The 13,568-nt window shown below is 44.4% G+C and overlaps 1 protein-coding gene across 1 annotated transcript in view; it reads left to right on the forward strand.

Moving 5' to 3' along the window:
* The first annotated feature begins 260 nt into the window (after nt 1-260).
* The window catches only part of pus10 (pseudouridine synthase 10), a 29,236-nt gene continuing 15,928 nt past the window's right edge, over nt 261-13,568 (forward strand). The window contains exons 1-8 of the mRNA XM_075464195.1: nt 261-476; nt 6,246-6,373; nt 10,270-10,530; nt 10,613-10,699; nt 10,789-10,823; nt 10,916-11,030; nt 11,213-11,274; nt 13,082-13,127. Of these exons, the coding sequence (XP_075320310.1) occupies nt 6,248-6,373; nt 10,270-10,530; nt 10,613-10,699; nt 10,789-10,823; nt 10,916-11,030; nt 11,213-11,274; nt 13,082-13,127 (732 nt within the window). The 5' untranslated portion in view covers nt 261-476; nt 6,246-6,247. The remainder of the gene's footprint in view (nt 477-6,245; nt 6,374-10,269; nt 10,531-10,612; nt 10,700-10,788; nt 10,824-10,915; nt 11,031-11,212; nt 11,275-13,081; nt 13,128-13,568) is intronic.

A 13,568-nucleotide genomic window follows, 5' to 3' on the forward strand; every position in this document is an offset into this window, starting at 1 on the left:
CGCTATAATCGTCCTGTTGATTAAAAGCCAACAAGGCTTTTTTAATTAACACCCCCTTTTTTTAATTTTTTTGCCCGGGGGAGAAACCCCTAACCTGACTCACGTCATCTGGCTGCATTCACCAACTACACGCGGGGGCGTTCCCTTTTCTCACACAACTGGTATGCGAATACCAGAGGGCGGGAGTCAGGTAAAGAAACCCCCGGACCCCCGTTAAAAATTATTTTCATGTCTGGGCTACAGCCCCGAATGTTTGCTCAAGCTACAGACGCCCCTGGCATTCACCTAATTTAAAAAAAAAAGCGTAGAAAACAAGTATGGGCCTTCACGCTTTCCGTAGTTAGCCGAGGTACATGCGGAGTGCGTCGAAACACGAAAGATTCCTTCGAGCGTGCGTCTCTTACGGCGTGTGGACGGATCTCCACTGGGAAACAGATCTTGACACAGCACTGGACCCAAACATTCCTCTTTCTGAAGTAGGCGAACTTTTGCTTCATGTAACTGTGTTGTTTGCGTTGACATGTTCGCAGTGTTGATTTTAAAAGTGTAGCGTGAGCACGTTTAGCTTAGCAGTTGTTAGAGTTTTAAAAGTAATAGTGCATTAGCAGTGGACCTCCCAAGCCTCTGTGTTGGATCACACTGGTATGTTCTGGCAAAGGATTGTTTTGCATGAGAGGCAACACTGCTTCGCTAACCTTCAGATTTTACAGGGAGCAAAACATTCCCCTCGTCTCGCTCACTTTTCCAGCGAGCATGATCAAATTGTGACAACTAGCAACGGCACTTCCGGTTGCAGCTTGAGCTTTGCATAGTCAGCTGTCATAGGATGCCACGGGCTGCCACAGCTCAGATATATTCATGTATTAATATGTGTGTGTGTGTATATATATATATATATATATATATATATATATATGTGTGTGTGTGTGTGTCTGTATACCAAAACCAGACGACACAAAGACGGCTTCTTCACTCTGTTGAACACCCAGGAACAGCACCCACCCTTACAGCGAACATAGTCAGTCAAACTGTTCTGTTCATCTACCTCATCTGCCCTTTAAAACTTTAATCTTAGTTACAGTATTGCTATTAATACATTGTTATTGCACTGAACTGCCTTGCACTACAGTGATATCTAATCCTTAACCTGCCTATTCTGATATTGCAATATTGCACAAATCTCACCCTCTTCAATTGTATTATTACTAGTGGTGGGCATAGATTAATTTTTTTAATCTAGATTAATCTCACTGAAATCTTGAAATTAATCTAGATTAAAATGGCTCATTCAGGGGTCCGACAATCCGCGGCGTTCACGGAAACAGACGTGTAAACTTTGGTTCCTATCCAAACAATAGTCGTTTAATCCTGAGACTGTTGCAATTGCCGTGTCGAGTGCTTCAATACAATAGTGTAGTAACCCCACGCATCCCTTTCTCACTGCAATTAAGTTTTATTTCGGATTTATTTCGGATTTTATTTCGAATTTAGTTTATTTTCACAGCTGCCTCTGCTATTCCTGCTCTTCTCAGGTGTACCTAATGTAGTTTTACATAATTTGTAAAAGTGATGTATATCTTGTATAACAAATTGTAAATAACAACATGTTTATTCGTGTTCCTGCCCTCTCTTTCCTCATGTTTTTTTCTGTGGGGGTGCTGCACAGCCGCGGGGCCTTTAAGAATTGAACATTCTAAATGTGACGTCACGAGCTACCAAAGCTACCAAAGCAAATTCTCAAGCGAAGCTTCTCCAGCGAGTCAGCGACCTCTGCTACCAGCTAGCGGAGGTCGCAACATTAGGGCAGACCAGTTTATTCACATGCATGGCTCCAGCAGTTTCTCTAGCTTCGCCAACTTCTCATATTCAGCACTTGTTGGGAGGGCCAGATGGTGCTGCTGTTGAGATAGCGTTGTGTGCAGTGCGTCTCTGTTGCGCCACACGCACAGTATCCTCCCTGCGGCCACCATATTAGGAGCGCTGTCTGTTCCAACAGGGCAGATTTTGTCAACTATCCCCCACAGATAAGCGACCTCCATAAACTGCCTAGCACAGGCTTCAGCAAAGTAGCGTTCTTCTGTTTTAATCACACCTAACGGCAGACAAAGTACATCAGCCCACACCCGAGCTAAAATATCAAGGTAAAAGTCATCACAGTTTGCTTAGGCTACCTATTTTGACCCAGTTCCCAACCCAACTTTGAGAATAGATTAACGGCGATATTTTTTATATCGCCCGATAAGACTCTCAAATTATCGCAGCACGTTAACGCCGATAACGGCCCACCACTAATTATTACATTTTGCTCGATCATGGTACACTGACAGGGACAACAAGAAGGCGGACATTCCCAGCCGCACACCCCTCTGGACAATTGCATTCCCACCCATAGTGTCTATTTATTGCAAATGTACATACTGTATTTATTATTCTCAGACATAGCCTTATTTTACCACCCGTACTCATACAATTCTATTCTTACTGTTCTGTATTTCTAATTTTATTCTTTTATGTTATTGTTGAGTGTTGTACTTTGAGAGTGAAGTTTAACCGGAGTCAAATTCCTTGTTTGTATACTCAAACCTGTCCAAAAAAGCTGATTCTGCTTCTGATACGGAAGTGCCATTGCTGGTTGCCTTCTCCCTGATCGTCCACTGCCCAGAGTGTCGGCAAAAACACGCTGCTCATGGATAGTATAGCATGTTCTAGTCACTGAGTTGTGGCCAACAAATAATATAAGATAGAAAACATATCAAATGTTGAAAATTAGACATTTCCTGTTTCATGATAAATATTGGCTCATCTAGAATTTGATGGCAGCAATGCGTAAAAAAGAAAAAAGTTGTCCGTTTACCACGACACATTTTGCCATTTGAATGTCTCATCCAACTCTTTTTTTTTTTTTATATCAGTGTATGAGGTGTTTATCTTAGGCAGCTTTCAAATGGCTTGCAGTCATGTTCAGCTCCTTCTCTAGTGTCCCTGCAGTCATATGGGTTCTTGAGACTCGATATAAACCGTGAAAAAGCTTTAAATCGCAGAATGTTTTTTACAGCAGGCATCAGTCCTTTGCATGCAGCCTCTCCCAAACAGGGCTGCGGTGCCTTCATTGTGTCATCGTTCTGTTTTTAGGGTACAGAGACTGTATAGGGGACCTGCTGCAGGGTTAGTCACAGCTGAATTGAAGTCTCTGTGCATGGCAGACACACCCCCGTAGAAACCAATGCTGTTGTTACCTCCGCTCCTCATTTTGCATATTATTTGAAACCAAACATTGGTACCACATTAAGCCACCTCTGTGTGGTCAGTACAAAGGCAAGTAATGACAGGATAAGCAGGGAGTCATCTTGGGGAAGTTACGGTGCAATCTTTGTTTGAAAAGAACTATCCTGTCAGAGGAGAGAAACTCAGGTGTATTAGTCCAGAATGTAACCCACTTAGGAAAGTGTTGCTTTGGTGCAAGCTGGTTGGTCTGATGGGACACGTTATGCTTTCTACAATCATAAGTATCTGATGGTCTGATTGGGTCTAAGTGAGTTAGATTTCCTCATCACTGCATGTGCACAAGGATGAGTTGATGTGTTTATCCTCCAACTGCTGTGACTGTGTGCTTCCTTTGCTGGGAACCATGCATGCACCTGAGAAACGAAACCTAAAGACCTTTTATGTTTATGCATTTAGCAGACGCTTTTATCCAAAGCAATGAGGATGTAACATTACAGCTAACGTCAAAGCTAACAATAAGCTACATAGAAGGAAAACCACGAGTCAGGCTCTGTCAGAGGTGAATAGAACCTTTTGCACATACTGTGATGAGGAAATGTAACTCACTTAGACCCAGCTGTCCATGTGCAAACCCGACATAGATTATAACTGAGGCCTTAAAGGGATAGTTTGCCTCTTTTGACATGAAGCTGTATGACATCCCATACTAGCAATATCATTTATGAACATTGTCTTACCCCCTGCTGCGTCCTGTGAGCCGAGTTCCAGCCTCGTTTTGGCGTTGACAAAGGTAGTCCGGCTAGTTGGCTGGGGTTGCAAAAATAAAGCGTTTTGCTTCTCAAAACAATATGCGTTCAAAAGAGTAATACATTTGCATCACAAAATCGTTCTCCAGGAAAAAGACAGACCTCACAATTACTTGGCACTATTTCCTCTCCCTTCGTATCACTGCCTGCTGTGCAGACCGAGCAGTCCCCTGCTTCCGAGCAGCAAACACCGTAACGGGCGCGGCTGTCGGCAGGTCATATACTTCTAATAAAAATATATCACTCTGTGCTGTTCTCAATTAATGTGACATTTGCCTCTAACAGCAGTCTTATGTGCTGTTCCACACTGGCACACAGGAACTCCTCCGAGAACACAAGGACGAATTACAGGATCACAGACATGTTAAGTACTAATGGCAAAAGTTTTTTCCTTAAATTAGGGTTTGATGATAATGATGTTAGTAAGCTACCAGGTGATGAACAAAGAGTAATTCACCCCATGGAGAGATCAGTGCTAGTTGTTGGCAAATTTTTGCAATTTGTTTGTACATTTAGAAAAAAGCCAGCCTGAACCTAATTTCAGGAAGACTCTTGATTAATATCACTTGGAGTTCACACACTGCACATCCGTCCATCCATTTTCTATACCCGCTTAATCCTAATCAGGGTTGCGGGGGAGCTGGAGCTTATCCCAGCTGCCATTGGGCGAGATGCAGGGTACACCCTGGGTGGGTCGCCCGTCCATCACAGGGCCACACAGAGAGAAACCAGACAACTGACTGCACACCCAAGACATTCACTTTGAATTGAATCATAAGCCCCTTTCACACTGAGACCCGCTACCTTAGCGGGTCCAAATTGCAACTTCGACCCGCGTCGAGCAATGTGAACGCTTGGCGTGTTGGTGACCCGTGTCGCCTGAAGCCGAGTTCAGGGGGAGTTGCCTAGCGGCAGAGCGTCACCCGAAACATATAAAATGCTGGGCGTGTACAATGACGTAGGCACAAGCCATGCGTCGGAGGTAGGGTTAAATACAGAGTGGCTTCCTCCCCAGACGGCGTGGCACATGTCAAAATATGGCCAGTCCAATCGCCCTCTGCCACTCCTGCCGTTGTGGTCATTAACCGCATGGAACTTTTTCCTCATGGCCTTTAATTTGTTGGTCACCTGCGTCTTGCTGCGTGGGAAACCGCGCTCTCCCATCTTTCTCGCCAGCCCTTCCAGCAGAGGTCCATCTTTCACCGTCCCCGAAATGTGGCGGTAAATAACATCCTCTGCTCGGAGGCTGAGGAGCTCGCGGACCTCCTTGTCTCCCCAGTTGACCATCTTCAAAAATGTCTCGAACTTGATGTAGGCTAAAACAGAGTAAAACTTGTCCTCACCTGTCGCTGTTGTTCTGAATCAGCTGTCCATTCTGTCTTTTAAACTCCTCACGTCACGCCACGCCCACGTCCGACCCGCGTCAATTGCTTTCACACCAAACTCGGCTCGGCAAAAAGACTAGGGTCCGACGGCCGGCAGTGTGAACGCAACAGCGGACACGCTAAATTTGCGGATTAAACGCGGGTTATTCCTCAGTGTGAAAGGGGCTATAGACACAAAGCGTGTCATACCCCGGTACGATAGGTGGCGCTGTACCCATTCCAACTGTTGCTAATAGAGCCACTTCCTGTTGACCTCTTCACCACCAACAACAACAACAAACTCAGGCATTGGAGAAAGATGGAGAACGCAGAGCCAGATGAAGCTACGTCCCTCTACATTTAGTCTGTGATGAGCTGCTTGTTGCACAAACTCGATGCCCAACGGAGCATTCTCCATCGCGTTGTTTGTTTCTTTCTGACGGCGACAACAACAGTAATATCGTCTCTTCCGACTTCCGGGTCACGACCCCGGGAAAAAATGTGGAGCATGCACAGAACGCAAAGTCTGATTCACCACGTGCTTCAGCGTCTACAAGCAGGTTTAATTTGACTTTCAACCCAGTTATCTCGGGGTCTTAATGTGATCGTAACCCAATCCGATCCAATTTCTTGTCAGATTAAGGTGTGTACATGAACTTAATAACTCAATCTTATTGTAATTTAGCCCTTAATCCGATCCTTTCAGTGCCATGTAACCCCACTGAGTGATGCATCAAAGTAGACTTTGTATATGAGAAAGAAGGACCTGTAAAGGTGCTGTCCACTGTGGGTAAATATATCACAGGGACTGACTGGATGCTTGTTCATGCTCCTCATCCTCATCTTGCAGTCATGTTGCCCCTGAAGGAGAAGGATAAACCCATCATTCAGATGCTGCTGTCGGCTGGTTGCTGTGCTCGCTGCATCCTCAGATTCTGCTGTGTGAGTGTTCAGGCCGCCTACAGACAACCCCAGCAGGTAAGGCTCATGTTGAATTCTTATCAAGATGGCATCCTTTCTGCTTATTTATAAAAAGATAAACAAAAGGCACCATGTTAACCCAAGATATTGAGCTTCCTTTAATTTGTCAATATATACAGTATATCTGTTCATGTATTTTAGGCCTGCAACACATATCCCCCAAAAAGTTGGTACAGGTGCAATTTAGGGCTAGAAACAAGGTAAAGTTAATAATGATGTTATTACAAAGCGATAGTTTCAATAGGTGATTGTGATCACGAATTGTTTAAAAAAAGAATAGTGATAACAAAAGCTGTATACATAAAGGTTGAGTCTTTGAAGAGCAAAGTTGGGCAGAGGATAGCTAGTTTGTCTTCAACTGAAAGAGAAAATAACTGAAATCTTCAAAAGCAACGTTCTTCAAACACAGACTGGATGACTTGCATATATCTCCTGATGCATAATGTATCATTCAATTATTCAATGAATCTGCGGCCATTTCAATGTGTTCAAGGCCAGAGGGGATATTTACTCCTTCCAGGGAGTTCTGGGTCTGCCCTGAGGACTCCTCCCAGTTGGATGTGCCCGTACACATCCAAAAGGGAGGAAACAGGAAGCATCTTAACCTGACGCCCAAACCAATTCAACTGACTCCTCACGAGGCGAGGATTAGGGGTGCAGCGGCTCCGCTCAGAGTTCCCTCGGATGTACGAATCTGTGCGCACGCATTAATCCAAGCACATTTCGTTTGTACATCCCAATCAACGTGGAATTGAGCGCACATGTCGGAGCACCCGACTCCTCCCTGTCCACGCCCCTACTTAAATACGCAAATCCTATTTAAATGAGCCCTGCACCTGCGATTCCCCTCTGTGTACGGTCAGAAAATAAAGAAAAAAGAATGAATAAGACGGGAAAAAAGAAGAACTTCACGGAAAGCGAGATGTCGGTGCTACTTTCTGAAGTGAAGGCCCGCAAAAATGTGTTCTTTGGCACGCTGTCCTCCGGCATAAGCAGCAAATGCAAGATGAGTGGGTGGGAGAGCCTGAGGCTGTCAATGCTGTGGGGTCTCAGAAGCCTCACAAGCAGAGGTGAAGAAGAAGAAGTCCGACAATAAGGTGGAGGTGAAGAAGAAGTGGTCCAACATTAAGGTGGATGTGAACCGGAGAAAGGTGAAGCTGCTTAAGACATTTCACACTTTACGTTATTAACATTTGCCCACAGAGACGATCAGGGGCTTGTTAGAAAGATCTGAAGCTGAAGTTTAACCAGCAAAAAACAGCAAGAAACTAACTTTAACCACCGACTATGATGCTGTGAAGACGGGATAGAAATTGGGGGCGCACATACTTAATGCGCGTCACGGGGAATAATATTAGGACAATTACACAATAAAGTTACTCACCAAGAAGCCAGCCATCACGCACAGTGCCACCCTGTATGTCTGTTCCCAACAGTGTTGTTACTCAGAATGTATAAATCGTGCGCTGAACCACGGCACCTCGCCACAATGTTGGTTAATTGCATTTACGCATCACATATGATCTGTACATCGATCGAATGAAAATGTTCCCTGTTAACATACAAATTCATCATGTGATGGCGCTTTTATAGCAATGTGTGTGCAGTCGATAGCTCCGATTACAAAACCGGCTCTCGCTTCAAATTGAGCTTTAATGTTGGCCTGTTCAACTGCATTGTATGTGAATTTGATATACCTGGCTGAGATGCGGATAATTATGTCCTACGAGGCTGGCACGGCTCGGCTCAGGTAGACTGGCACAGTCCCAATCGGTTGGCCAGCTCCCTCTGGAATGCCCCGGTTGGAACCCCAGTGTGCACATCACCTGAGGGCACAGGCAGCGCATGGCTCCTTGCTGTGTTGCACTCCAACACCGGCCGCAGCTCTGCGCACAGTTCCAGGAGGATTTCCCTCAAAACGGCTAATGAGCCAGTCGCCATCATATGCCAGCAAATCCTCTCTGTCTCTGAACACACGCTCTCTTCGAATTGCATCATTTGAAAAGTCTTCTAATACAGCTAAAGCAGCCATTGTTTTTAATGGTGTGCATTACACCACTTTGCGCATGCTTTTATATCCACTCGTGTAATTGCAGACACACGGGTGTGTTAATTGTTTATCAGTATTAATTGTTCATCTATCTCAGATGTGCACATCACAGTCTGAGGACTAATTGTTTTCACATTTATATATTATAACAGTTTCCGAACATCACCTCTAAGTGTCGCCAAAGAATCAACAGCTGCAGAAACGTGCGTACGCCAGCCCTGAAGCTGCCGTGAGGCACCGCACATTTCCACGGTCATTTCATTCTTGATACATCTGATCGTTGACGGGAAAAGGTGCGTACGCCACCATTTTGTGTGTACGCACGCTTTGTACATGAGGCCCCTGGTGATTAACTTCCGCAACAAGGCACCTCACGCCGGTGAACATCCCGGGACGGGACTGTGAAACTGTGGCGGACTACAAATAACTGGGTGCTCACCACAATAACAAACTGGACTGGTCCACAAATACTGATACACTTTACACGAAGGGCCTCGGCTATCTTCACCTGCCAAAGGGACTGAGGTCCTTCGAAGTGAACAGGACTCTCTTTAGCACTTTTGTGACGCTGCGGTAGCGTCGGCCATCTTTGAAGGTGTGGTCTGCTGGAGCAGTGGAATGGCAGAAAGTGACAGGGGCAAATTCAACAAGCTGATCAAGAGGGCCAGGTGTGTCCTGGACTGCCCTCTGGACCCCTAAGCAACACCTCTCACCCCACGCATGTGACGGTACGGGCTCTGAGCAGCTCGTTCACAACAGACTTTTACTCCCGCTGTGCAGGAAGGAACGCCACCGCCGCCCATTCTTACCAGCAGCTGTCACGCCATAACACCACATGAGCGCACTCACTCATCACTCATCATCACTGCTACTTACTCTTTCCCCTGCATCTTACCATGTTCATATTTTGTATATACTGTTTCAGATCTTGTACATACCTTCTTGCATTTGTTTTTTTGTGCACATTCCTTCATCACAGAGCTCTGTAACGTGCAATTTTCTCACTCGTTGTATAATAAAGGTTATTCTATTGTATTCTATTCTTTTGGTCACTACAAGGTTCTTGTGGCTGTAGGTGAGGGTTGGAACAAAGATGGAGCAATAAATTAAAAGCTTCACCTTCCTGCTCAGATCCCCTTTACCACAACGGACCGGGGCAATGCCCTCATTACTGCTGACAAAGCCCCAAAATGTCTGTCCATCTCTCACTCCAACTCATCATCCCTCATGAAGAGTACGAACCCGAGATACTTAAACCCCTCCGCTTCAGGCAGGGACTTGTCCCCAACCCTGTGAAAGCATTCCACCTTTTTCTGGTTGAGAACCACGGTGGCAGATTTGGAGAAGCGAAGTTTCATCCTTGTTGCTACACACTCCCAAACTGCTCCAGTGTGTGCTGAAGGTCTTGGCTTGAAGAAGCCAAAATAACCACATCATCTGCAAAAAGTAGAGTTTCCAAACCGGAGGTGAGGCCAACTATATCTAGTTGGTACCACTCCACCTTAAACACCAGCTCAGGCTCTTTTCCCACCAGTGAAGTGACGTTCCACATCCCACGAGCCAGTTTGCAGCGCCATGAGTCGGCATGCCCAGGCTGCTGAAGGTGGCTTCCTGTTGCTTCTTCAGGCTGAGCCTGATGGCTCGTATTTAGTTTGTCAGTTTCTACTTGTTTGTTTATTGCTGACACTTCTACAGACATTAATACATGCAAAACATAAAATATATCGCAAAAAGGAATCTCAGCAAAATGCAAAGTGAGTTCAGGCAGATTAATGAAATGCTACAATGGCTGTTGTTCCTTCTTTATTGCAGCTACTGATTGATGATCTTTATTCTTCCACAGGAGACACTTAAGGAACTTCAGGCTTTTATCGTAGATTCAGAAAACGGCAAAGTTCAGGATCCAGCAGCCCAAGACTCTTCTGTTGAAAACAAGTCCCATGATGCAGCACAATCAGAATCGCAGGAAGAGCCCCCCAGCAAAAGAATCAAACTCGAACCCAGTGGGACTTCTACTCAGCCGGAGGAGCATGAGGAATCACGTGCATGTGTTGTGTGTTTTGGAATCTTGCAGGATTTATGTGGCAAAATCCAAGCAGTCAAGGTGTGTGGTGGAAAATCTGGATTTGTTCTGAATGTTCTCAGAATGTACTGACTGAGATTGCCTTTTTGGTTCATGTCCACAGATAGCAGAGGCAGTGAAGGCACAAAACTACGAGTTTGACACGCTGATGATGTCCGTCTCTTTGCCTGCTCAGCTGAGTGTTCGTGAGGTCTGGAGCCAGTTGTTATTTCATTTTCTTTCTTTAATTAACGGAATAGTCATTCCATCGCTGTTAATACGCACGTTTGAATCTTGCAGCACTCCTGTTGGCTCCACGTGAAGATGAAAATTAGGTGAAATAATTTCTCTTGACATGTCGTGGCAGTCAGAAGTTATGTGAAGTCAGATTAGATCAACTTTTTCTTTTTCCTTTTGGTTCTTGTAGAGAGAAGGGGTTGGCGCTTGACAAAAATGATGTCATCCAGGTGAAGGAGGCCTTCAAGTGGATCATGCAGAGTCTGGTTGGCAAGGAGCTGGGAGGTATTTCTGTGGTTACCAAGGTAGGTAATATCCATCATGAAAGTGAATTTGATGAATGTCTTGGGGTTAATTTTTTTCCACCGTTGAAGTTTGGCTGTCTTGCTCTGGAACACACCGGAAGAGGAAATCATGAACGGCTTGTTAACTATGTCACAGGCATCTACATTCACATCAAATGACACGGAGATCATTTTGTTTTCAGAGCACGTTTGAGGTCGGCCTGGAATTTTCTCACCCGGAGACCGACTCTGACTGCCACTTCCTGTGAGTTCTCAACTCTTTTGAAGGTCTGAAAAGGCTGCAAGTGTCTGAGACACAGTCTGATTTGTTATTAGGAGATTGATTTAAAGAAAGAGCTGAATATAAACAAAATTCCCAAATCATTTGCATTGAAGATGACCAACATTACTGGGGTTGGGCAAGTAAATCGTAAAAGGTGTGCACTTGTATATCAGTCCATCCATCCATTCATTATCTTTCGCCTCGGAGGTTGGGTTGTGGAAGCAACAAGGTCGAGAAGGGAAACCCAGATATCCCTCACCAGCTCCCTCTGCACTGCAACCATCCGGTTGGAGGTCAACTACTCTACTTGTTGTGCCATGGCCATCTAGTCTGGTATTGAAAATAGTCTTTGCAATCAAATGTGTCTATAAAACAGGAATGAGACCGTGACTGATGGGAGAAAATGGATGCAGCTTTGAAAATGTGTGGACTTTAAGCAAAGCCAGATGGGAGTGGGAATCTTAAATCTTCGTCCTACTAACTGATTTTGAAGTATACTGACTGGTTCTGAAGCACACTGACATTCCTGGGGCCTAAACTGCCCTGGAGTGCCAGGGGGCTGAGATACTGTCGTTCGCTTTTCAGCCGGACACCACACCAATTTGGCCTGACAGCACAACGTCAAACGCCAAACTAAATTAAGTTAAAGGGGAAAAACTGAGACATTTTCACCATTACAAATAAAGTTTTGGTAAAAAAAAACGAACAATTTAAAAAAAAAAAAAAAAAAAAGCATGGCAGATGGAGCAGGGAGACCCAAGACAATGCTTATTGGAGGGTGTGAGGAAAAAGAGAGAGTATGAGGAAAAAGAGAGAGTATGAGCATCAGATTGGGTTTTACTGCTGGAGAGAGCTTAGAGAAAAAAGCGCAGAGTTACCTGTGCTGCGACAGTAATTGTTTTGTGTAATGTTGCTTTTATTTTGCTTGACTTTAAGTTTCTGATTGTGCGGGATTTTAATCATGAAAAGACTATGTTTTCTATGTAGTCTTTCTTTCCCTCTGCTCTGTGTACTTTTGAAGTCAAAGGAGGTGGAAGTTTTAGTTAATTGCTAAAATAAAACTAATGAAATTTGTTTAGATACACTTTAGTTATCTGTATCACATCTAACAGGACATGCATAATAACAGCAGAGTGTTCATTCCTGTTATTCATCAGAGATGGATATAAATAGATGACATTGGTGCATTTTTTTTTTTTTTTTTTTCTTGTTACGTCCCATAACATTACCCTATACTGTCACTTGATGTTTTTGGTGGCCTTAAGAGGTGTCTTTATCAGCATGACAACAAATGCATATGACTGAATGTGCAAAGACTAAGACTTGTTTTTTTCGACCATGGCATTACATCCAACTGTAGGAAGAGGGCTGCACGGTGGTGTGGCAGTTAGCGCAGTCGGCGCACAGCAAGAGGGTTCCTGGTTCAAGTCCCGGCTGGGCAGTTTGCATGTTTTACCCACGTTGGCTCTCTCCGGGTACTCTGGCTTCTCCCACCGCTCAAAAACATGCATGTTAGGTTAATCGGTGACTCGGTGAATCGGTTGTGTGTCTCGTTTAGCCTCTGTGTGGCCCAGTGATGGAATGGTGACCTGTCCAGGGTGTACACCGCCTCTCGCCCAATGACAGCTGGGATGGGCTCCAGCCCCACTGAGTTGGATTAAGCGGGTATAGAAAATGGATGAATGGAACTGTAGGAAAAGCCAATGAGGAAAAAAAAAAAAAGGTAGTCTCTAGTGGTGCTTTATTGATTGAGTTACATCCTGCCTGTTGTTTTTGGTTCCTCTTGCAGAGCCAAAGCCTGTCCTGACTGCTTCACATGCACCAAGAACAAACCGGTAAGGAGGCAAAGAAGTCTTTCTAAGAATTTGAAAGTTTAGGATGCATTTAATTCAGAATTGGAGGTACTTTAGAAGTAATGAGAAGTAAATATGAGCGAAGAATGTTTTTTTGCAACTTCTTCAAAGTTAATTTAGAGCAATGCTGGTAATGATTCCCAAGTGTTTAAAACCTCACTTCCTGCATTCAGAGGTGGTCCGGGTTAAGAGAGAAGGACCCTCAAGAGGTTGTTGGTTGCTGAGGAAATTTCATTCATGCCACCTTTTTTCACATTTTATTTTGCAGAATGAAATTGTTGATAACAAATTAGCATTCAATTTTCATGAATTAGTTTGTGGAATACTATATTTGAATATATGTAATACGTAGAACAGAGAAAAAAACCAGACCAATTTTGGTCTGCTGTCCACACGTTTTTATTTATTTATTTTAATAGTTAT

The sequence above is a fragment of the Odontesthes bonariensis genome, chromosome 4 (genome assembly GCF_027942865.1).
Source record: "Odontesthes bonariensis isolate fOdoBon6 chromosome 4, fOdoBon6.hap1, whole genome shotgun sequence".
NCBI lineage: Eukaryota > Metazoa > Chordata > Actinopteri > Atheriniformes > Atherinopsidae > Odontesthes > Odontesthes bonariensis.